Genomic DNA, 26,471 nt, shown 5'->3' with positions numbered 1-26,471 from the left:
GATGTCATCATGATGACATCCAGGTCTCCAGGCCTGAGAGACTTCCTGTCATGCGCAGTGCATGTCAGGAAGTCTCTCAGGTTAGTGGTATAGAAGCTGCAGCGATGACAGCTCCTATAGCATGCAGATCTGCATGCTATAGAAGCGATCAGTCTACACAAAATGATGTCCCATAGTGGGACACAGGGTAAAAGTAAGAATTAATTTAAAAAAAATTAAATGATTGTAAAAATATTTTAAAAAAATAACTTATCAAAAGGGGTGCCCTGGGAGTATAACGTAACCCGCATAGTCGCCACGGATGCTAGTCCTTACGGTTGGGGAGCTCATATGGGTGAAATTTTAGTCCAGGACCAATGGCAACATCATCAGTTAAGAATGTCATCTAACCTAAAAGAATTGACAGCGGTAGAACAGGCAGCTAAAAAGCTCCTTGTGTACCTACAGGGCCATCACGTGCGAGTGTTCTCCGACAATCGGGTCACCGTGGCATATATCAATCACCAAGGCGGGACCCGTTCCAGACCCCTGATGTTTGTAGCAGAGCGGTTGTTCCATCTAGCAGAACAATACTTCCTATCTTTAACAGCATTGCATATAAAAGGAAAAGACAACATCACGGCAGACTTTTTAAGCCGCAATCGGCTAAAGCAAGGGGAATGGTCTTTAAACACCTCCATATTCAATCTGATTGTTCAAAAGTGGGGATATCCAGAGGTAGACCTATTCGCCACCAGAGACAACACGCAATTGAAACAATTCTGCTCCCTGAATCCCAGAGAAAATCCTCTGGCGGTAGATGCCTTCCTGATAAACTGGGACTTCAAACTAGCCTACGCCTTCCCTCCCCTATCTCTTCTACCCCTGGTGATGAGGAAAATCAGGAAAGACAGAGCAAGGGTTATAGTCATCGCTCCATTTTGGCCCAGGAGAGCATGGTTCTCATGCCTCAGGACCATGTCGGTGTCCGATCCTTGGGTTCTGCCGGACATCCCGCATCTCCTGTCCCAGGGCCCAGTCTTCCATCCTCAGGTGGCTGGCCTTCATCTGACGGCGTGGAGTTTGAACGGTCATTATTAGAAGAGAAGGGTTTCTCCGCAGACCTAATTAACACCCTACTTAAGAGTAGGAAAATCATTACCACGAAAATTTACGTTAGAATTTGGAAAAAATTCCTTCAAAACTCAGAAGTAATCGCTGGGGATTCAGCACCTATAATGCAGATATTAGAGTTCCTACAAAAAGGTCTGGACATGGGGCTCTCTACCAGTACCCTTAAAGTACAAGTGTCAGCCTTGGGGGCTCTGTTTAGCTGTAACATTGCTGGTAATTATTGGATAAGCAGATTCATTAAGGCAGCAGGTAGATCCAGGCCAATAATGAAGGATAGGTTTATGCCGTGGGACTTGAACCTAGTCCTCACTGCTATGACAGAGACTCCATTCGAACCTATCTCGTCGGCTTCCCTAAAAAACCTGTCCCTCAAGGTAGCCTTCCTGGTAGCTCTAACATCAGCTCGCAGAATAAGCGATATTCAGGCCTTATCTAGGTGTCCTCCTTATTTACAGTTTAAAGAGGATAGGGTAATACTTAGACCTGATCCAGCGTACTTGCCAAAGGTAGTTTCTAGTTTCCATAGGACACAGGAGATAGTTCTGCCATCCTTCCTCCCTAATCCAACTAACGAAAAAGAAAGGAAACTACACACCCTGGATCTCAGGAGAGGCCTCATAGAATATCTGTCAGTCACCGATCCCTGGAAGAAAGATAATGCCCTATTTATCTCTCATCAAGGCCCCAGAAAAGGTTGTAGAGCATCAAAAAATACACTAGCCAGATGGATTAGAGAGGCGATTGCAATAGCATACACATCAAAGGGCAGGTCGCCACCCGGAAAGCTGAGGGCGCATTCCACCAGGGCAATGGCAACCTCATGGGCCGAAAGATCAGAAGTCTCCATCGACCAGATATGTAAGGCGGCCACTTGGTCCTCTCCGAGCACCTTTTATAGTCATTATAGGCTAGACCTGGGTGCTTCCACAGACCTCTCTTTTGGTATAAGGGTGCTGCAGGCTGTAGTCCCTCCCTAAAGCTGATATTACTCTCTGTAAATCTCTCAGGTGGTGCTGTCATGGACGACCGAATAAAGTCTTAGTTACTCACCGGTTAACGGTATTTTTCGGAGTCCATGACAGCACCCGTATATTCCCTCCCTTATAGTTTAATTGGGGTGTGCACGTCTTTTTTCTTGTATATGCTCACTTGTGATAAAAGTTATAATTGTAAAGAATACTGTACATAAATCATGCATTAACCTTGGAAGTCCTCTTGTGCTCTGTAATCCAACTGATGCGTGGGAGAGGTGCCACCCTTTTTGTATCTGTAGGTTTCCTGTTCCTAAAGGGCGGATCCCCTCTCTCAGGTGGTGCTGTCATGGACTCCGAAAAATACCGTTAACCGGTGAGTAACTAAGACTTTCCTGGATCTCGTGGGGCACAGGAGAGGAAAACATTGGCAGTAATGCAACATTCCTGACCGGACGCCGCTTCCCTCCATGGTAGGCTCTCGGTGTTACCAGCTCCCCCTGTTTTTCTAGCCGGTATGGAGCCAGCACAAGTGAATGCACGTTGGAATGTTGTGTTGATGGCCTAGGCCTCTGGGCTGATGCTAGTCTCATGCCTTTGTGCCAAAGCCAGGCGTAGAGCCTCGTGTGCTGAGATGTGTTTTCACATATAAGCAGCTAGGCCTTGGACCCCAGGCCATAGTAAGGCCATATGTCCAGGCTACATCTCACAATGTAACTTCAGTTAGTTGCAGGCCATGTCGGTCCAGAGCCTTATGGCTGGACATATGGTGGTAATGCAGCACATGGAGACTACCCTCCAGCAGCAGCTCATTAACCCCTTCCCGACCCATGACGCCAATGTAGGCGTCATGAAAATCTCTGCCATGGTGTAAATAACATTTCTGCGGGTCGGGTGACCGGGGTCACTTTGTGCTTCACCCCCCACCCCCGTGGCTACGATCGCTCTGATTGGCTGTTTCACTTTCAACAGCCAATCAGAGCGATAGTAATATTTCATCAATGAAATTTGAAATATTACAATCCAGCCATGGCCGATGCTGAAACAGCATCAGGCATGGCTGGAGACACCGATACGACCCCCCACATACACACCGACTGACGGCGGCAATTTGCCACCACCATTATCATCTGCTCCCCTTCCCTCCGCTCCCCACCCCCCGGTACCCTCCGAGTCCCGCTGTGGCTCCTGGTGTCCCGCCGTCCTGGATCATTGGCGCCGCCATCTTCCAAACGGCAGATTCCATTCATTCATTTTGATCACTGTGATAGGATCTATCACAGAGGTCAAAATAGTAAATCACCCTCCCCCTTATCACCCCCCATAGGTAGGGACAAATAATAAAATACTTTTTATTTTTCGGTTAGGGTTAGAGTTTGATTTAGGGTTAGGGTTGGAATTAGGTTTAAGGTTTGGGTTGGGATTGGGGTTAGGCCTGTGGTTAGGGTTGGGATTAGGGTTAAGGGTGTGTAGGGGTTAGGGTTGTGACTAGGGATAGGGGTGTGTTGGGGTTAGGATTGGAGTTAGAATTGGGGGATTTCCACTGTTTAGGCACATCAGGGGGTCTCCAAATGCGACATTGCGCCATCATTGAATCCAGCCAATTTTGCGTTCAAAAAGTCAAACGATGCTCCCTCCCTTCCAAGCCCCAGCGTGTGCCCAAGAAGTGGTTTACCCCATCATATGGGGTATCAGCGTACTCAGGAAAAATTTCACAACGACTTTGGGGGTCTAATTTCTCCTGTTACCCTTGGGAAAATAAAAATTTGCGGGCTAAATAATCATTTTTTGAGGGGAAAAAATTATTTTTTATTTTCACGGCTCTGCGTTATAAAGTTCTGTGAAGCACTTGGGGGTTCAAAGTGCTCACCACACATCTAGATAAGTTCCTTGGGTGGGTCTAGTTTCCAAAATGGGGTCACTTGTGGGGGGTTTCTACTGTTTAGGCACATCAGGTGCACTGCAAACGTAACATGACGCCCGCAGACCATTTCATCAAGTCGGCATTTCAAAACGTCACTACTTCCCTTCCGAGCCCTGATGTGTGCCCAAACAGTGCTTTCCCCCCCCCCCCACATATGGGGTACCAGCGTACTCAGGACAAACTGGACAACAACGTTTGGGGTCCAATTTCTCCTGTTACCATTGTGAATATAAAAAATAGCGGGCTAAAAGATCTTTTTTTGAGGGAAAAAAATGTTTTTTTTATTTTTACGGCTCTGCGTTATAAACTTTTTGAAGCACCTGGGGGTTCAAAGCTCACTATGCATCTAGATAAGTTCCTTAGGGGGTCTAGTTTCCAAAATGGGGTCACTTGTGGGGGAGCTCCAATGTTCAGGCACACAGGGGCTCTAGAAACACGACATGGCAACTGCTAAATATTCCAGCATATTTTCCATTCAAAAAGTCAAATGGTGCTCCTTCCCTTCCGGGCCCTGCCGTGCGCCCAAACAGTGGTTTATGACCTTATATGAGGTATCTGTGTACTCAGGAGAAATTGCCCAACAAATTTTAGGATTCATTTCTTCCTTCCACCTTGCTTTAGTTCCTGTGAAGCACCTGAAGGGTTAATAATCTTCTTGAATGTGGTTTTGAACACCTTGAGGGGTGCAGTTTTTAGAATGGTGTCACTTTTGGGTATTTTCTGCCATATAGACCCCTCAAAGTGACTTCAAATGTGAGGTGGTCCCTAAAAAAATGGTTTTGTAAATTTTGTTGTAAAAATGAGAAATCGCTGGTCAAATTTTAACCCTTATAACTTCCTAACAAAAAAAAATTTTGTTTCCAAAATTGTGCTGATGTAAAGTAGACATGTGGGAAATGTTATGTATTAACTATGTTGTGTCACATAAGTCTCTGGTTTAACAGAATGAAAATTGCGAAATTTTTGCCAAATTTACGTTTTTTTCACAAACGCAAAAATTATCGACCTAAATTTACCACTAACATGAAGCCCAATATGTCACGAAAAAACCACACTCCGAATCGCTGGGATCCGTTGAAGCGTTCCATAGTTATTACCTCATAAAGGGACACTGGTCAGAATTGCCAAAAATGGCCAGGTCATTAAGGTCAAAATAGACTGAGTTATGAAGGGGATAAAAGCGTGATGTTACCATTTTACTACAGTATATTTATCGCTTAAACTCGAGCCATGTATGAGGGAGTCATGGAAATTGAGGAGTAGGAGTTTGGCTTACCGACTCCACGGCCCTGTTTTAATGTGAGATCATTTTGACTTAGCGTAGTCCTTGGGACCTCTCCTGAACTCCAGGCCTCGTTTGGCCCTCCAGCTTCCTTGGATCACTTCTGCTTTTGGTAACTTGTTGTGTTTTAGTAGCGGTTCCTACATACTTCAGTAGTTGGTTTAGCACGTGCAGAGTACATAAGAAGACCAAGCCTTCATGGCCTGGAAGCCGATAACTAGATCCAAGCCTCTACCTACTCTTCCTCATCAGGGCTGGTGTCTCCAGTTACTTTCTGGACACTTTATTTGTCGGCGCTCTGAATCAAAGATGCTATTGTCTTGATTGAATGACATCTAGAACTTTCACTATCCGATAAAGCGGGATATTCTTGGGATCTTTCCTTCAGATAGAAGATCTTACGGGGTGCTCCCTCTCTACCAGGGGACTTTTTTCTCGTCTCTCAGGGGCTATCATGGGGATAAAATGATTATTACTGGTTGATTTTTCCTAAACCCTTACCAACAGCCCTAGTTATTCCCTCCGTCTTTAGGTTTTGGGTTCTCTCATTGAATCATTGTATGACAAGAATGATGGTAATAAATCTAGGTGACTCCTACTGGTGGAAATGTTTTGCACTTTGCTTCTTGTCTAGTGATGTCTCAGATCCCGCTCTCTCCCAGCTGTTCTCATGAGTTTTTTGGAAACATCAAATTACTGATTACTAACTATCATTTTTCCACCTTCTCTCCCTTTTTTTTTTTTTTTTTGCAGATTCTTCACTTCTCCCATCATGTTCCATGGAATTCCAGCTCAGCCGGCAGTTGGAGGTGAGCTGCTTGTAATTATAGTATTATCAGTCTAGTGGGGGGGGGGCAGTATCCCTCGCGTGTGGAGCCTGCAGCCAGTGACTACAACTGTCACTTCTTTATGAGCACCCATGATGCCTGACCTGATGTTGGGTGTTTTCAGGATATAAGTCACTATTTAGGGCAGAGGTCATAGTTACAGGGGCAGCATTACCTGTGTGCAGGGGAGTGTGGGGTGAGCTCCTGGGTTAATTTCTTCCATACCTACTGGCCAAAAATGAAGAACCCTGAGCTTTGTGCAGAAGGGGTTCTGGAAGAGAATGTGTATAGGTTAAGGGTTATACACAGACTCCTGGAGATCGTCATGCAGTGTGGGGGGGAGCCTGGTATGGAGGTCGTAATACAAGAGGGGGCCTGGGCCAGAGGTCATCATGGAAGGTGGAGCCTGGGCCGGAGGTCATCATGCAACAAGGGGGGGTTCAAGAGTTTGAGCCTGGGCCGGAGGTCGTCATGCAACAGGGGGAAGGGAGAGCCTGGGCCGGAGGTTGTAATACAACGGGGGGAGGGGGAGCCTGGCCGGTGTTCATCCTACAACGAGGGGGACCGTGGGCTGGAGGTTGTCATGCAACGAGAGAAGGGGTAATTTAAGCTGTAGGTCATCATGCAAGATGGAGATCCTGGGCTGGAGGTCGTCAGGCAACGGAGCTGGGGGAGGGAGCCTGTGCCGGAGGTCGTCATGCAACGGTGGTGGAGTGACTTCACCCATCACTATCTGGTGACCGCCCATCACTTCAATCAATTCTCGTCACTTGTACAGAGGTTATTGAGGTTCTCGGCAGGCAGTGGTTTCAAACATCCTTGAGAACTGACCCCAGATCTTCTGTGTATGAGGTTTGTGCACATCCTTTTGTGCCTTCATGTGATTCCAGACAGACTGGATGGTGTGAAATAGGGCCTTCGGGATCAGATCATCACGCCCTCCAGGACTCCTCCTTCTTATCTTGGCTGGATATTGCAGGCGGTTGTTGGGCTCCAAATTTATTCTGCAGCCGATCAGACGCATCCTGATGTGATTATATGACGGGTACGTATCTTCCTGAATTTCTCATCATTGAGGACCCCAAGAAATTGCCACTGTGAGGAATGAAGATGAAGTGTTTGGCTAAGGAAACTTAGTGCAGCAGATGAGCCACATCATGAAGATGTCCAGCAGTGCCATCTGCTTAGAACTGGCAGGAACCAGTGGGTCCAGCTAAACCGGTTCCCAGGAAAATTGCCCACGCGGAAAATTGGCCTCTCGGAAAATTGCCAATTGCAGCATCACAAAGTTTAAGATCTATGATATTTGAGGTGCACGGTGAGGACGTTCACATTACATGTGATCAACTTGTGATTTACAGCTGACCCAGTGCAAAACTGCAAAAATGTAGATCTGTGTTTGTAGCAGTCTGTCATTTTCAGCAATAGATAGATCTAGTCTGCTCTCATCTCTACTGATTCTGCCTTACGCCTCCCAGCAGCACATGCAGAACCAGCAGCAGTGTGATCCAGAGGAGCCATCACTGCTATCAGTACTCACAGAAGTATCACTGGATTATCTGTGGAGTTACATGGGACTGCAGGTCACATCTGATACATTATCATCTCAGTGGGAGCCCACCAAACGCAGAGAGCTGCTGGCAGAGAGCGTTGGTCCTGGAAGCCCAGAAGGCACAGCAGAGAGGTGAGATTCTGCCACTTGTACCACCGCGTGTTCTTGCTGAGAATGTATGTTTTTGCAGTGGTGTAATTGGAGTCCGTTGGGCCCCAGTGTGAAATTTGGACCTGCCCCCCCCCCCCACACACACACACACACACACACACACGTTGGTCAGAAGTATGGGCCCCTGTAGTAGTGTTCTAAATTTTATAAAGACTTATGAGTTTCCGCCTTCATTATGTAGTGAAATGTCCCCAATCCTGGTGTGTATGCCCATCATCCTGGTGAATGTGTCCGCATCATGGTATACAGTATATGTCCCAATGATGGGATATATGTCCCCATCCTGGTTTACATGGCCCCCAATCCTAGTGTATGTGTCCCCATTCTGCCCCTAATGCATAATTAAAAACAAAAACATTCTACTCACCCTTCCTCTGCTCCCACGTCGCCCAGTGTCTTTTGTAGCCACCGCACAGCCCGGCAGCTGACATCGGAGTGTGCGCCATTGTCATGCGCTGCTCCCTGTAGCTGCACCTCCGACGTCAGCTCACAGCCACTGCATGTATCGCAATGCAGCATGTATCGCAGTGCAGGAACCCGACGGGTCTCTGCAACACATAGTAACATAGTAATTAAGATTGAAGGAAGACTTTAAGTCCATCTAGTTCAACCCATATCCTATCCTAACTTGCCCTAACATGTTGATCCAGAGGAAGGTAAAAAAAAACCCATGTGGCAATCAGTAAGCTTCACACTGGGGAAAAAAACTCCTTCCCGACTCCACATACGGCAATCAGACTAGCTCCCTGGATCAACGCAATATTAAGGAAACTAGTGTATATACCCTGTAATATTATACTTTTCAAGAAAGGCATCCAGTCCCTTCTTAAATTTTAGTAGGGAATCACTCAGTACAACATCATATGGCAGAGAGTTCCATAGTCTCACTGCTCTTACAGTAAATAATCCGCGTCTGTGAGTATGCTTAAACCTTCCTTCCTCCAGACGAAGAGGATGCCCCCTTGTCCCCGTCACAGGTCTAAGAGTAAAAAGATCATCTGGATTTGCTCCTTCAGTGAGGACGGAGATCCAGCAGAAGCCGGCACCTGTAAACCCCCGTGCCTGGTCGTGGCCCTGATCCCTACAATCACAGTCGTTACACCTTTGTGTTTTTTTTCTGTTGGTGAACCGATAGTCTTACCAATGTGTGTTCCCCTCACCCTGTGTTCTACCCGTGGGGATCGAGTGCGGGCGTTCAGTGGGATGAGCCCTGGTTCTTGCAGGCTCTCGAAAGACAGCCAGGTCAGCAGATGAGCCCCCACTGACCGGTGTGCCTCCATAGTGATATCACTGACCAGCAGAGGAGCCGGAAGGGCCAGAGCAGCACCTCTTCTATTGATTCAGTGGCAGTGAATCTGGCTCCTGCACTTTCTTTCCTGTCCACTTATGACTACCAAGAGAATAAGAGTGGCCAGATCCTACATAGTTATGTATCATACACATATACTGCAGGTGTAGGCAGGCAGGGGATGAAAGAAAACGCAGAATGGATTGGAATCAGGGTCTCTAGCCCATACACCCCACACTGAGCGTGGACTGACAGCTCGTAAGAACAGTATCTGTCCTCTGGGACGAGGTACTTGTGACCCGGACCTGTAGAGCCCGGAGCAGTGAGCCGGGCCCAGAGACCTGTGGTGAAATCCATTCTGCAAGTTCTTTGCTGCCTGTGCTGTGCTGTATGTCACTGGAGCCCATGGAAGTCACCGGGCTCTCCTTGCTGACATCTCACATGGGCCGTCCAGCGCTCCCCCCCCCCCCCATTGTTTCCAGTTGGCAATCGTGTCATTCCTTTTGGTACAAACCCAGTGACAATGGCGTTCCTGCCGTGACAATGGCGTTCCTGCGGTGCCGGACAATTGGGCTTTGGTTAGAGAATGTTCTTTAATAGATCTCTCCCCATGTCGGGTTAGCTATTTAGGGAGGGCTAAATTAACCCTTCACGGTTGAGCCAGTGATGTCCAAATTATTCCACAGAGTGTTGCTAGCAACTCAAATGACCACACGGAGACGGGGGTCTCTGTACGGGAGGATCGAGACAGATCACTAAGCCCCTTTATTTTAGTCACTTCTTTTATAACATTTCGCTTAATTATGCCAAGTTCTCAACTACCAATAACATAATTTCACTTTATAAGCCAATAATATTGCAAGAAAACCGGAAACTACATATATGTCCATCATAGAAAGTAGTCTAGTGGCATATTCTTCAGAGTAGTACACCCCCCGCCTCCCTTATCTTGCACCTGGTGGAAACAGTCTGGTTTCATGACAGCCCATGCCAATTACAAAAATTTATCTTACAGCAACAAAAATGGAGAAACGAAACCTTCAGGAAAAATGGAGAAGTGAAACTTCAGCTCTGATTTTAGTATTAACCCTTCACATTCCCCCCTAGATAAATTTTGTTAACACATTTGCAGCATCAGAGGTGCTATCCCAAGCTAACAGCTTGAGGGGGTACTGGTCTTCACATGACCAATGCCGTGTTACCAGTCATGGCTGTCGCGGCGCACCCGTCCCCCCTGTATACCGCAGTTCACGAATAACAATTTTTGATAACGGTGGTGGGGATCTTTTGTAGGTAGCCATGTGCTTGGCTTCAACATCTTCATCAAGTAGCCTTTTGAGATCGGTGCAGAGAAGAGCAGGGGCAACGACGCCTTTGATATCATCATTAGCTGTCTTAGTGCAGAATTTCCTAATACATACAGAAATACACCAAAGAACAAGTTTTAGTATCACGTATACAACAAGGATACAGGCAGCAATATGTAACAAGCTCTGTAAGATGCAAGCTATCCAGCCCCCAATTCCCTTAAATCAATTGGCTGGATTGAGAAAGGAGGTGGTGTCTGACCACCAACTGTCCTTATTACGATCATTGTCTTTATCGTATTGATCTCTGCGTCTTTGAATATCTTCTAACTTTAACTTTTAACTTCTACGAATAATAATATGAAAAATGCGGAAAACCAAAACATTATGCCCCCTTCATTTGCTATTGGCTTGTTGGGTGATGAGGAGGACTTGATAGGGACCGTCATACAAGGGTTCTAGTCCGTGCTTTCTGACATGCCTTTTCACGACTACCAAATCACCAGGCTTCAGGTTATAACAGGTGTCGGTTTCTGCTGAATCTGGAAAAGAAAAGAAAACTAGAACATGGATGTTAGCAAGATTTTTACTAAGCTGAATAACACATTGAACAGCACGGTCAGTTTCTTCTGATAACTGCTGAGGCTGGAAATTTGCAACTGGGGGCCTAGCACCAAACAATATCTCATATGGGGACAGGCCATATTTTACAATAGGGGTAGTACGAATGTGGTATAGTACAATGGGTAGGAGCTCTGGCCATGGAGCCGTAGTCTCCTGCATCATTTTGGTCAGTTGTTCCTTCAGTGTGCCATTCAACCTCTCAACTTTCCCACTGGTTTGTGGGTGGTACGGAGTTTGGAGGGCTACAGTGGATCCAAGCATTGTCAGAACTTCTTGGTACACATGAGAAGAAAAGGCCGGGCCTTGGTCACTTTCAACAACTTCTGGAACCCCATATCTGCATATAACTTCCATCACCAGTTTCTTCGCTGTGGTCTTTGCAGTCATGTTGGTAACAGCGAATGCTTCTGGCCAACTGGAGAACCGGGGCCCAGTAGAATTTTTGTACCAGTGCAAGGGCCTGATTCTTTCCTCGATGTGTAGGTCCATGTGCCCATGTGGCAATAGCAGGGTACATCCGGGTAGGGAGACACACAAGTCGGTCCTTTTTCCAGAGACCATTATCCATACGTGTCCCATCAGTCTTCCATTGCTTCACCTCTTCCTTTGGAGACATTCTCTGCATCGTCATTCAGCGGTCTCGCGGGGTCCGACAGAAAACTTCAGTCTTTTGTAGATCATCAGGTTCTCATCAGGTTCTTGTAACTGTTTACGCTGAGAGCGTGTGGTCACCATAGTTGGTATGGTTGGTTCAACGGGTAAAGAGCGGCGGCTTTTGCTTGCATATCCGCATATGCATTGCCAACATTCTGTGGACTGTTCCTAGGACCGTGCACGTTAAGTTTGATAATAGCCACCTGAGTAGGTAATTTGATCGAGTCCATGAGGGTTTTAACAGCTTTAGCATTTTTCACTGGGGTTCCGGCAGTAGTAATAAACCCTTGATTGGCCCATAGAGCCCCCAAATCGTGAGCAATACCAAATGCATACCGTGAGTCTGTGTATATATTAGCCCGTCGGTTCTTGGCCAAAGTACATGCAGTTCTGCTTCTTGTGCTGACTGTGACGGCGGGAGTGCAGCTGCGTGCACTACAGTGTCCTCTGTGGTAAAAGCGTATCCGGTGTGGAATCTACCAAACCCATCAGCATATCTTGAACCATCCGTGTATAACACCAGATCAGGATTTGGGAGTGGATTCTCACTGACATTTGGTGGAGTAGCTGTTTCTTCAGTCAGAAGTTGGGAACAGTCATATTGGAGGTAATCCTCATCACTGCCATCTTCCCTTATAGTTCATTATACCGTCTTTCAAGGCGTTGTAAAGGGGTTGCATTATGCGGGATGCATCCGGTATCCACTGACAACAATAAGTGCATAGTCCTAGAAAGCGCTGGAGTTCAGTTTCATTTTTTGGGAAAGGAAGGGAGCTGACAGCTATTTTTCTTTCTTCTGCGAGGTGTCTGGCACCCTGAAGGAGACAGTGACCCAAGAATATCTCTTGACCAAGGCGGAACCGAAGTCTCGAGGCCGAAATCCGACAGTTCAGTGCTGCCAGATGCTTAAGGAGGCTAACAATGGCTAGACACCTGCTTATATTTGTTTTTTTTGCAAACTGGTTGAGACTGTTTTGGGCCCCTTGTGGCATCTATGGGAAAGGCATGCAAAATACAGATTTCCTCTCTGTCTTCATCTACATAGGGATTATATAACGTAAGAACCATCTGACCATTATCTTGGAATTGTATTCTGGAGCAGAACTGTGATAATCAATCTGCCCCTAGTAAATTTACAGGACATGTGGGAGAGATTACGAACTGAAAACCTCGGGGAAGGGTTTTGTGGGGTTTATAAAAGTATATTAATTGTGTCTGCCATCTACTCCGATTAAAGCAGCAGGGGAATGACAATCTCTCTGAAAGCAGAATTGCTGACGAGAATTAGCAGGGTTCCCAGTCATATGATTGGAAGAGATATTGGAGCGCGGGAGCTGGAGTTTGAGGGGGAGCTGTGTGTTCACAGCTGCAGTGGGGGTGATGGGAGGGGGCTGGAGCAGCTACGGCTGCTAGCTTGTTTTTTTTGTTGTGTTTTCTCTCTCTCTCTGTGCTGAACAGAGCGGGTTAATGTCTTCTGAAAACTTTTTATTTTTTTTTCTCTGGATCTGGTAAATGGAAGGGGGTGGATACTCATAACCACTAGCAATATTAGGCATAACGGGGACTAAGGCTGGCGGCAGTGGCTGATAATAGATACCGTGAGCGTTTAACAAAGAAAACGTGGGGGCTGCGACTCTCGGTCTCCTTGTACAATTGTCATCTAGCCAGGGACACCTCTTCTTTCAAATCATCACTTTTAACTATTTGTCTGCCTGACACATTAGTATCAATCTTAGTTCCTTCTTAATCAATCACTTCCTCACACCACAGTCACTTTCTTGAACCACAAAACATCCAGTCCTTGCCATAACAATAGACAATTTTTCCTTCTTCAACATAGCAGTAACAGAAACAATCAGAATTCACTTCCTCTGTTCTTCCTAACACCTTCGTCACACAATTCATGCGCCAAGCCACAAAATTCTTCTTTTCCTTCCACGGATTCTCTAATTTAGAGCTAAATATCCTTACTTCAGTTGTGCACAGATCTGTAGCGGCCGTATCAGTCTGTTCCACAGGGTCAATAATCCCCCTCTGGGATTGCCCAAAATTCGCGGTACTCGGTGAAAGGAGGAGGGCGTCTCAGACTATCCCTCCGGACACCTCTGGTTATATATATATATATATATATATATATATATATATATATATATATCTATATATATATATATATATATATATATATATATATATCTATATATACCTGAGTTACGTATCCTACCCAGTCTTCGATCACATGACCACGCCCAATACTAATAATGATCAGGATTTCAGGATATTTTGACTATAAAGAGAGTCACAATCACTGGTCAATCCGGGGTGTCCGTCCCTTATGAGGTACGGTTCGAGCACTGGGCCCCCAACGGGACTACACCTCTATATGATTCCACCCAAGAATCACCCCACCACGGGGACAAACCTCAGATCCTCTTTGCAGCAACAAGCACAGGAAAACCACACCAAAACGGTCAGTCTGAACAGTATAACTGCCACCTTACCGTGGTTGTTGTGGGGGATGATCAGTCCCAATTTTCTAGCACCTGTGTCCACTCCGAGGGTCCTTTGTCTTGCTGTCCTCCGGGGGCAGAGGCGTCCCTATTTGGGGGCCCCACGTTGGGTGCCAGCTGTCGGGGTAGCTATTTAGAGAGGGCTAAATTAACCCTTCACGGTTGAGCCAGTGATGTCCAAATTATTTCACAGAGTGTTGCTAGCAACTCAAATGACCACACGGAGACCAGGGTCTCTGTACGGGAGGATCGAGACAGATCACTAAGCCCCTTTATTTTAGTCACTTCTTTTATAACATTTCGCTTAATTATGCCAAGTTCTCAACTACCAATAACATCATTTCACTTTATAAGCCAATAATATTGCAAGAAAACCGGAAACTACATATATGTCAATCATAGAAAGTAGTATAGTGGCATATTCTTTTTTTTTTTTTTTTTTTTTTCTCAATTATTTTTATTGAGGTTGAACAAGAAAACAAGTCAAAACAATGACAACCATAGTTACAACCACCATATATATGAAACTAGGGGAACGAGAGGAGAAAATAAGGAGCAAAAAGTGGGAAACGACAAATGAAAAACAGGAAAGGAAGGGGGGGGAGGGGAAGGGGTGAGGGGAGGAACAGGCATTAGTGGCATCAATAGAACTATGTGTAACAGCAAGTACACATAATAAGTCTCAGTGTTCTGCAGTACAGTAATATATTCCAACAAGGAAAGAAAACAAACAACATCCAATATCTAATATCCGGCATCTTAATTATATACGGCTAAGCAGGCTGGAGCGGGGCAACCGTGGAGTGTCTACTATGTATCCAGGCGTGCCAAATGCTCTGTCTTTTTATTATGGCAGTCATCGAGTGAGCTAGTGCTAGTTCAAGCTGGCAGTGAGTGTTAATTCTATCAATTAGTCCTGCAACCTCTGGGGGGTGGGATCTTTCCATCTAGCAGCTATCAAAATATGTGACAGCATACCTCTAAGAATATGAGGAATTTCGTTCAGGCCAATGTGTAAAATGGCCTGGCTTGGGGTCAGAGTCATCTGGATACCCAAGACTTGTGAGATCAATAAATCAACACCCCTCCACCAAGGCTGGAGCACCGGACAGGACCACCAAGTATGCTCAAGAGTTGTCATGATCCAGTGTTGGATCTGGCAGTATTAAAAGCACAAAGTGAACTTTTTTTTACTTTGGTTAAGTTCAAAGGTGTTTTGACTGTCCCCGGTGGTGGTTAGTGGTATTGCACCTTAGGTTAGGTTGCACTTAATTATGGTTCAGGTGTGACACTCTATAAATGGGTCTCAGGGTGTTCACTCACTGCTGGTGATATTTCTTGCTGAGTTGTTGGAGAGCCTGGTGGAAGGATGGAGCTGGATAGGAGTCCTGCGCAGTCAGCCAGAGAGAACGAGTGCCAGCTAATGGTGTCTGCAGGAAGGACTGGCATGGCCTGGTGGAGTCGCAGTTTATGGTGTCGGTGGGAAGTGCGGGCATGGCTTAGAGGAGTGGCGACTAGGAAGAGAGTTGCACTCAGCATGCTCGACTTGGTTGCTGAGAACTGGACTCGAGCATGCTTGGATTCTTGGCAGAGGCTGGACTCATCTTGGGACTCTGTGTACTGGACTGCTGCAAGTGGTGATGGACTCTGCTCCCAGGCTGCACGATAGTGACGGATCCAGTTATGGTGATGGATCAGGGTGGAGGAGAAGATGCACACAGGTGGTGGGCTCTGTTGCTAGGAGCGTACCCAACAGAGCAAAGCTAAGTGGTGTTTTCCCTGTATTGTCTCTTTCCTCATGTGTGTTGTTAGTGCAGTGGTGGGATTAGTCTCCGCACCGACCTATTCCCTAGTGAGGGTTTAGGCGCAGGGCGAGCCAGGGTTTTGAGGCACGCGAGCGGCGACAGGTGCGGAGCCTGTTTAGGGAATGTGAGGAGTGCAGGGACACTGGCTCAGGGGAGTGCAGGAGGTCTCCATGTCCCCATTCCCTATCGCAGGGCCCACCATTGTTAAAGATTCCCAGGTTCCCCCCTTATTTAAATTCGCCGTACTGGAGGCGGTGTTTCCAGAAATGTATATGTTAACGTGTAATTCCTAAATTCGCCAGGTGGAGGCGGCGTATCCACCGGCACGTTCTATTATTTAAATTCGCCCCACTGGAGGCGGTGTATCCAGGGTCACGTGTGTTATGGGTTCGCCTTGCGGCATCATCTGCGACCAGACACACGTGATCATGACAAGAGTACCCCTCATCCCACACCCTCTCCAGCATTCACCAGACCCACCAGCTCCAAAATGTGCCGTTCGGACCGGGAACTGGTACCATCTCAGGTGCGTCTTTTTCAATTGCTCCAGATGGCTCACACATGAAGAGACCCGTACATCTTCACACAATCCTTCCTCCCAGTCAACAGGTTCGGAGAGAAATCCCAGGTCCCGCTCTCACCTGATCATATAGGGCAGTTTTGTATTATCCGTCGGGTCATTCAGGGCTCTATATAATAATGAGATACCTCTCGGGCCAGAATCAGGCAGCAGAAAATAACCGTTAACTGTGTTATTTAGTTGTGAATTGAAAAAAAACGAGTCCGGTGAATTATGCAACATATGACGTATTTGTAGGTATTGGTAAAAACACCTCCGGGTGGCCGGAAACTCGGCAGCCAGTTGGTCAAACGGGATTAACCCACCACTCCCCACTAGGTCTCCCAGACTCACAATTCCGGAAGCAACCCATGACTGAAGATTAAGGTATGGAATATGCATCTCAAGGGCCTTTAACGATATGGAGTGGCGTGATAGTTTAATAAGAGATGGGACCACTGTCCTCCAATGATGTAGCGCAGCTTTCATAGTTGGCAAAAGTGGGGAATATTTAGTAGTTTTAATAGCTTCAGCCTCGAAAATATATCGGGTAGACTTGGCGGTAGCATAATAATTTTCTATTTGAAGCCATTTATGGTCTCTGTCCGCTTGCCACCAATCTCTCAGTCCCGTCATTATAGCGGCTTTATGATACTTTAACAAGTTTGGTACCCCCAGTCCCCCTTTTTTATACGGGAAATACATTAGGGCCCTGGAGAGCATAGACTTTTTATATGACCAAATATAACTATATGCCATAGTTTGTAATCTTAGAATTCTTTTTTTAGGGATTATCATTGATATGCACCGGAGTAGGTACAATATTTTAGGTAGGACAATCATCTTAAAGGCATTAATCCTTGCAATCCAGGTGGTCTGGACAGCATGAAGCTGCTCCAATTGTTTCTTAAGCTGTATTTCCAAATTAGTAAAGTTCCTATCCACAATCTGCTTAGAACCCAAATATGGAATACAATCTCTCATCCACTTAAACGGAACAAGGAGCCGCCACCGAAAACAGCAGGGATTTTATGGGGTTCAGTTTATAGTATGAGACCTTGCTAAATTCCGCAAGTTCACAAATAATCGCAGAAAACGAAGATTCTAAATTTACACAGGATAGAATGACATCATCGGCGTATAGATCGACTTTGTGCTCCACCTGTCCAACCTTAATCCCAGAAATGCCCGCCGACATTCTAATGCGCTCGGCAAGCGGCTCCATGCACAGCGCAAAAATAACAGACGAGAGCGGGCACCCCTGTCTCGTACCGTTCGTGATCTGGAACGGGCCGGACAAGAAGCCAGGCGTCAAAACCCTGGCGCAGGGGGTCGAGTACATGGCACAGATTGTGGATAATATAGGGCCCGACTGTCCAAATTTCTTCAGGACTGCTCTTAAATATCCCCAGTGCACCCTGTCAAAAGCTTTTTCAGCATCAAGTGACAGGAATGCACTGGGTTGGCCAGACAGCTCAGATATTTTAATCAAATTCAACATACGTCGTATGCCATCCTTCGTCTCCCGTCCTGCAACAAAGCCCACCTGATCTGGTGACACTATAGTCGGTATAATTAGTTTCAGTCTAGATGCTATGATTTTAGTGAACAGTTTGACATCTGAATTTAACAAAGCAATGGGTCTGAAATCTCCGGGATGTGTGAGTGATTTCCCCGGTTTTGGTATAGTGGAAATAGTGGCCTCTAAATTAGGGGCCATCACAGTACCAGCGCCTCTCCAGTGTGTGAACAGACGCTGTAGATATTGTGTTAATTGCTGAGAAAAGGTCCTATAATAATCATTCGTTAAGCCATCTGGGGCTTTATGAAGTTTAGTCTGTTTAATCGCCTGCTGAATTTCTGCAGCCGCGAAGGGGGCGTTTAAATAATTTAATTGGTCAGTGGTAATACATGGCAAATTAACAGAATCTAAGTATGCATCAATAGATGTTTGGTCAGGTTGAGGGGTGGAGGCATCATCTTTTAAATTATAGAGGGCAGTGTAATATTGAGCAAAGGCTTGCACTATGTGTCGTGGGTTCCTAAGGGCTCTACCTTGCTCATCCAATATGTGGTCAATTCGTGACATGACCTCACGTTTACGAACTCTGCGAGCTAGAAGCGCTCCCGCCCTGTCCCCGGTAGCATATAAGTTAGTTTTAAGTTTCCTCATATTGTATGCATATTTGTATAGGAAATTTTCCCTTAATTTAAATCTAATTTGGGAGATCTCCTCAGAGACGGAGGGCGTATGTGCAGCCTTATTAATAGCATCTAAATAATGTAAACGGGAGAGCAGAGCCTCTCTACTGGCTTCTCTTTTCTTCTTTAAATATGAAGCTTGTTGTAGGAGAAACCCCCTAACCACCACTTTGTGAGCAGACCAAAGGGTCTCATCAGAGACCTCCCCGTTATCGTTTATTTGAAAGTAGCCCTCCAGCTCCGAGGAAACCTTATCAACCACCTCCCCCCTCAGCAGCAATGAAGACGCCACCTGAACGCAGGGTCAGCCTGGTGGGCAAGAGCAAGGGTCAGAGAGACAGGAGCGTGGTCAGACCAGGCGATTAGGCCAATAGTGGCATTTAGACACCTGCTTAGGGTCGCACTATCTATTAAGAAATAGTCGATACGGGAGTATGTGGAGTGCCTAGGAGAATAAAACGTATAATCTCTTTCCGATGCGTTTGAGTATCTCCAAAAATCATGCAGGTGAAATTCATGGGATAGGAGGTTCAAACCCCTCCTAGTTCTCTTCCTTCCTGAAGAGCAGTCAAGGTCTGCATTCATGGGGAGATTGAAATCACCACATATGATCTTGCTACCCTTTGCTTTTAAAGAGATATCATTAAAGGTAGTTCTCAAAAATTTGTGTTGGCCTTCATTGGGAGCATATACATTTGTCAACGTGTGCACCTCTCCATTTAGCCGGGAAGTGACTGTCAAGCATCTACCTACGGAGTCAGCATATTGTGATAACAATTGAAATGCTATTGTACGTTTCACCATAATGCACACACCAGCCTTTTTGGTCTGACCATTAGCTAAAAACATGTGGGGGAAGTGAGGGTGTCGAAGCCTGAAATTATCGGCTTCCAATAGATGTGTTTCTTGAAGGCAGACAATATCCGCCCGTGACATTCCCACCTCCCTCCACATCATAGAGCGTTTTTCAGGGGAATTTAGGCACCTAACATTCAAGGATAAGATTTGTATACTCATAATACTGATACGAGAAGTTCACAGTGCTGCCGGCAGAATGGAACTGCACACTTAATATAGTCACATATATCATGTTAGAACCAACGCGTCTACAAATACGCTGAGAGTCCATTGTAGCACATAGATGCCTGGGTATTTGGGAGGAAAAAACCTGGAAGAAAAAATGGGAGCAGATATACTTACAGTCGGGCCAGAGTATTGACCCGAAAGGATGCCAAAAAGAAAATAAAAAAGAGAACAGACAAAAAAAGAAAGGAAAAGTAAAAAAGAAAAAGATAAGAAACCAAAACATAGTCAAATATACGAGAGCCACTCGTATAAACATCCAGAACAGTTCGGACGATCCGCAGATCAAGGATCTACGAGGGGGGTGGAAGTGAAAAGTTCACGAACCAAGGCCCACTAGGAAGCGTAGCAGGAGAGCCCAGTTATCCAGACTCATGCCATGCAGTACAGTCAAGCCATAGACTATTCCGAAGCCACCTTCCGACCCGTGTCAGCTTGTCAAGGTGAAAAAAGGATCTTCCAGCTCGTGAGCTTCTCCGCTTGCTTAGGAGAGGAACAGACGACTGTACTTCCGTCATGAGTGATGAAGAGCCTCACAGGATTGAAACCCCACCGATATTTCACGGAGACCTCCCTCAAGGCTCTGCAGACGTGGGCATATTCTCGCCTCTTAGACAGCGTAGCAGCCGACAGATCTGGGAAAACTTGCAGTGCCTGAAACTCAGAAGGAAGCTCAGGAGGATTTCTTATTTGTCTCAGACAGGTCTCTTTAGTAGTATACAGGTGTATCCTTGGAATAGTGTCCCTGGGGAGAGACGAATCCAAGTGCTTGGGTTTGGGCGTCTTGTGGACCCTGTCAACTAACAGGTCCCTTGGGGATAAAGATGGCAGGACAGCTTGCATATAGTTTTGGAGGAAGGGGGCCAGATCTTTATCTCCTATAGTCTCTGGGATGCCTCTTGTACAAAGATTATTTCTTCTAGATCTGTCCTCCAGATCGTGTATTTTATCAAATGCCCCTGCCAATCTACCTTTCATGGCTTGATTCTCATCCACAAGAGCGTTGATAACAGAAACATACTCAGACATCTTGTTTTCTAAGTGGTCTGTACGTACTCCTAAAGAGTTAACTTCTCTTATCTCCTTTAACATGTCCTGCATGTCCTCCCTTAAAGAAGTGCGTATAGATGCCAGGAAATCCCTCATGTCCCCCCTAGTCATAGGTGCAGAGTTACTGTGATGTGTATCTGCTGAGGTCTCACCTCTCTGAGCCCTGGGAGCCGTGGGAGGAACGAGATGATCCTGGGGGAGGGGAAGCTGCTGCCATTTTCCCTGCTGCATGTGCAGTCTGAGTTTTCAGAAAGAAGTCAGGCAGGTGCGGAGGAGAAGCCTTTCTCTGTGTTCTACCACGGGTCATCATGTGCCCGGGGGTGTTAGGAAGCCGGCGGTGCACTGCACGGCGGTCGAGGAAGCCGCTGAATGCCGATATGAGCCGATGTAAGTCTGGAGTCACTGGAGCTCTGGAATCACACTCCTACCATCTTCAGTGAGCAGACCCCGCCCCCTAGTGGCATATTCTTCAGAGTAGTACCTCCCTTAGCTTGCACCTGATGGAAACAGTCTGGTTTCATGACAGCCCATCCCAATTACAAAAATGTATCTTACAGCAACAAAAATGGAGAAATGAAACCTTCAGGAAAAATGGAGAAGTGAAACTTCAGCTCTGATTTTACTATTAACCCTTCACACCCAGATGTGTTAATTTCTTTTCAATAAACGTGTATTGTGAGTTCATCTAGTATTCTACCAGAGGAACAGCACAGGGAGGATTTACTGGTGTCTGAATGTCTTACATCTCATACTATCAGCGCAGCGGTGACTTGGAGACACAGACTGCATTGCTCTTCAGAGACAATTCTCAAAGCAAAGGGTGACAATGTAGATCAAGACCCAACAGAACTTTGTCAGGACTCCTGCCCTCAAAAGCCGAAGCCAATGTGCTGCAGAGCATCTCACCAATAACTCTATACTATCCCCCTGCCCAGCAGAGCATCTCACCTATAACTCTATACTATCCCCCTGCCCCGCAGAGCATCTCACCTATAACTCTATACTATCCCCCTGCCCAGCAGAGCATCTCACCTATAACTCTATACTATCCCCCGGTCCTGCAGAGCATCTCACCTATAACTCTATACTATCCCCCTGCCCAGCAGAGCATCTCACCTATAACTCTTTACTATGCCCCTGTCCTGCAGAGCATTTCACCTATTACTATACTATCCCCCTGCCCTGCAGAGCATCTCACCTATATTCAAATTCAAAGAATCTTTATTGGCAGGACTAAATACACATTAGTTTTGCCAAAGCAAGTGTACAGAAGGGAATAGGGACTGTAGGGATGTTGGGTAGGGGCTGTAGGAAAGGTGGGTGGGGGCAGATCCAGGATGGGGCTATAGAAGTCCATGGCATAGGCAAAGTGGATGGGGGGATGGGGCAGATCCAGGGTGGGGGCCATAGAAGTCCATGGCATATCATAGTTCTCTTAATCGCAGTCTGACATTCACTCACATATTGCGCTGCTATCGCCACTGCTCTCTCTTCTTCCTCCAGCAGGATATGCTCAGCTACTTACCGGTAGCTGTGTTTTTCAGGAGCCCATGACAGCACCGCGAGAGAGGGGATCCGCCCTTCGGGGACAGGAAACCTACAGACATAAAAAGGGCGGCCATCTCTCCCGCCTCAGTTGGATTACAGAGCATGAGAGGACCTCCCTGGTTAGTAGCAATTCATATATGCACTGTCAAACTAAGTATACTTTATTCCCGTGCCAAATTTTAAACCAGAAGTAAAGGTGCTGATCCAAGACGTGAAAGCAGAGGGAGGGAATGTGAAGGTGCTGTCATGGGCTCCTGAAAAACCGCTACCGGTAAGTAGCTGAGCATTTATTCAGTCGCCATGACAGCACCACGAGAGAATTACAGAGATGAGGAGAGCTCTAGGGAGGGATAGCTGCCTCAAGCACCTTTCTCCCGAACGTGAGGTCGGCGGACCTACCTAAATCTAATCTATAGTGGTTAAAAAACGTGGATGGAGAGGACCATGTAGCTGCCTTACATATGTTCTCGATGGATACTTCCGATCTCTCTGCCCAGGATGTTGCCATGGCCCGAGTAGAGTGCGCTCTTATGCCTTCCGGAATCTCCAGCCCACCTGCTGTGTAAGCAAAAGAGAGAGCCTCCCTAATCCACCTAGCTGGAGTGTTCTTGGACACTCTAAAGGTACTGTCACACTTAGCGATGTACCAGCGATCCCGACCAGCGATATGACGCGGTCAGGATCGCTGGTACATCGTTAAGTGGTCGCTAGTGAGCTGCCACATAGGCAGATCTCACCAGCGACATCGCTGGGGACGGGGGTCGCTACTTACCTGTCACACCAGGCGATCCTGCGTCCTCCCGCCCGGCTCCACGCGACGCTCGTCTCTCCACAGGAAGCGCCGCAGGAAGTGACCGACGAGAAACAGTCCTGAACGATCTCGCGCGATCAGCGATAACCAGCGGGGGAGCCGGTCGCTGGTAAGTATCAGACACAGAGATATCGCTAGCAATATCGCTATAACGTCACTAGTTATAGCAATATTGCTAGCGATATCTCTTAGTGTGACATGCCCTTTAGTCCTTTCCTAGCTCCCTGAAAAGATACAAACAGGGCATTGTCCCTTTTCCATGGCTCCGTGGCCGAAATGTAACTATGAAGGCACCGTCTCACATCAAGGGAATGGAACTTCTCGGTCAGGTTAGAGGGGTTCGGGTAGAAGTATGGGAGGACTGTTTCTTGAAGCCTGTGGAATTTCGAGGCGACTTTGGGTAGATATAAGGGGTCTGGCTTTAAGATGACCCTATCTTCTGCGGACTGGGTGTATGGAGGTATCCTAGAGAGGGCTTGCAGATAACTAACTCTCCTGGCTGACGTTAGGGCAACCAACAGGGCAGTTTTAAATTACAGTATTTTTATGGGAGCGGAGTCAATAGGCTCAAAGGAAGGCTCTGTGAGTGCTGACTAAGTTGAGTTCCCATGGGACCAGTCTGTCTTTAATAATGGGTCTGGATCTTGCTGCTGCTTTAATGAATCTCGCCACCCAGTAATTGCTTGCTAAGTTGCAGTTGTAAAAGGCCCCTAGCGCCGAAACCTGGACTCTAAGAGTATTTGTGGCTAGGCCCATCTCCAACCCCCTCTGAAGGAATTCCAGTATCTGATCAACGCAGATTTTCTGACCAACCTCCGCCCCCGACACTGCCAAAAACCTCTTCCAAACCCTGGCGTCGATATTTGTTTTGGAGGCTTTCCTACTTTTTAAGAGGGTGTTGACTAGACCCTGGGAAAACCCCCTCTTCTTTAGCAGCACCCCCTCAAACTCCATACCGCTAGATTTAAGTTGGAAACTCGTGGGTGATAAACTGGACCCTGGGATAGAAGGTCCGGGAGCTCGGGGAGAATCCATGGCTGAGATACCGACATCTTCCTCAGCCAAGGAAACCATGGCCTTCTGGGCCAGAATAGGGCTACTAAGATAACGTGGGCCCTGTCCTCTCTGATCTTCCTTAGCACCATTGGAATCAGATTCAGCGGGGGAAAGGCATATGCTTGGCCGAAGCTCCACGGAATCAGGAAAGCGTCCACTGCAAATGGGTCTTCTCTGGGATCCAGAGAACAGAATAAGGGGAGTTGACTGTTCCTTCTGCTGGCGAACAAGTCTATCTCTGGAAGGCCCCACCTGTGTGCGATCTGCTCTAAAACTGCCTTTTTTAGTGTCCACTCTCCTTGTTTGAGCTTGTTGCGGCTTAGGAAATTGGCTGTTAGATTTTGTTTCCCTTTTATATGTAGAGCTGTGAGGGATAGGAGGTGAAGCTCGACGATCTGGAAAATACAATTCGCTACATCCATTAAGGGCCTGGACCGTGTTCCCCCTGGTGGTTAATGTAGGCTACCGTTACCTGGTTGTCTGAGAATAGTCTGACGTGTTCACCCTGTAGGGACATAAGGAAAGCATTTACCGCCTGATCTACTGCTAGCAGTTCTTTACGGATAGAGGAGAATCTCTGTTCGGACGGAGACCACACTCCCTGGACCCAGTTATCCCCCATGTGAGCCCCCCAGCCCCTGGGGCTAGCATCCGTAGTTAGAATTCGGGAGATCTGGTTTACCCAAGGAACACCTCTACGCAGATTCGAACTCGGGGACCACCAGTGTAGGGACTGAATGGTAGTGTTAGACAAGGTGACTCTACTCTCGAAGCAACCCACTAACCGACGGGTGTTGTGTAAGATGTCCCACTGCAGGGTTCTTGTGTGGAGTTGGGCCCAGAGTACTGCTGGAATGCACGCCGTAAGTGAGCCCAAAAGTGACATAGCCCCTCTAAGGGAAATCGATGGATTATCTATTACCCTACGTATCTGATGTTGGGTTTTTAAGACCTTAGATTCTGGTAACCGACATTCCTGTATATCCGAATCTAGGGTAAGGCCGAGGAACTGTTGCACCTTCAGGGGAAGGCCGAGGAACTGTTGCACCTTCAGGGGCTGCAGTCGTGACTTTTTAAAGTTAATGATGCAACCTAGATTCTGAAGGCTGGAAATTACCTTCGCTAATTGGGAGGCACAGTGAGGCTCCGAATTCCCCACAATTAGGAGATCGTCCAGATAAGGAATTACGAGAATGTCCTGTTCGTGCAGATGGGCCATAACCTCCGCCATTAACTTTGTGAAGACCCGGGGTGCCACCGCCACCCCGAAGGGAAGTGCTCTATACTGAAAATGGCTTATTTTTCCACCCAGTGAGATGGCCACCCTTAAAAATTGCTGATGATCTGCATGTATTGGGACATGATAATAGGCGTCTTTTAAGGTCTAGGACTACCATAAAGCACCCGCCGAATAGCAGTTTAATCGCCGTTTTTACAGACTCCATTTTGAAAGAGTAGATTTTAATGAATTTATTAAGGCTTCTGAGATTAATAATGGTACGATAAGAGCCATCTGGCTTTTTGACTAGAAAGGGGGGGGGAGTAAAACCCCTTACCTCTTCGTAGTTCAGGAACTTCGACCAAAACACCTTTCTGTAGAAGATGTTAGATCTCCGCCTCCAACGCCATCTGTTCTGTGGACGAAGAACGAATGGGAGTTAGAATAAACTTCTCACACGGAGTCTGCTGGAACTCGATCCTCAGTCCTGCTCTGATGATGCTCCGTATCCAAGGACTGTTTGAAATACGCGACCAGGCTGGGTAGAAGGTTAACAACCTCCCTCCCACCTGGTCCGTCAGTCATTTGGGATCAGTACGGTCTCGAGGGGTATTAAACATATACCCCCTACCTCTTCTTCTGGTGTCATATCTGGGTCTTTCTCTGAATGTTCTCCTACGATCAAACCACCTTCTGTAGGAGTCTTCTGTAAGGCGGTCTTCCTAAATATGGAAAGCGCTTCTTGCTGTCGCCTGCCTTTTCTAACAGCTCATCCAGAACTTTGCCAAACAAGTAGACCCCTTCACATGGGATACCACATAATTTAGATCTGGCCTGCATATCCCCTGGCCAACATTTAAGCCACAAGGCCCAGCGAGCGGCATTGGAGAGGGCCGCGGATCTGGCTACTAACTTCAC

The 26,471-nt window shown here is 46.8% G+C and overlaps 1 protein-coding gene across 1 annotated transcript in view; it reads left to right on the top strand.

Moving 5' to 3' along the window:
* Positions 1 to 5,859: 5,859 nt before the first annotated feature.
* Positions 5,860 to 26,471, top strand: part of VPS28 (VPS28 subunit of ESCRT-I) — a 55,683-nt gene continuing 35,071 nt past the window's right edge. The window contains exons 1-3 of the mRNA XM_073563107.1: positions 5,860 to 5,865; positions 6,044 to 6,099; positions 7,596 to 7,801. Of these exons, the coding sequence (XP_073419208.1) occupies positions 5,860 to 5,865; positions 6,044 to 6,099; positions 7,596 to 7,801 (268 nt within the window). The remainder of the gene's footprint in view (positions 5,866 to 6,043; positions 6,100 to 7,595; positions 7,802 to 26,471) is intronic.

This window comes from Dendrobates tinctorius, unplaced genomic scaffold (genome assembly GCF_039654945.1).
Source record: "Dendrobates tinctorius isolate UK_male_01 unplaced genomic scaffold, ASM3965494v1 ptg000378l, whole genome shotgun sequence".
In the NCBI taxonomy this organism is placed as follows: domain Eukaryota; kingdom Metazoa; phylum Chordata; class Amphibia; order Anura; family Dendrobatidae; genus Dendrobates; species Dendrobates tinctorius.
Note: the sequence above shows the minus strand (reverse complement) of the source record. Positions and strands in the feature narration are given on the sequence as shown.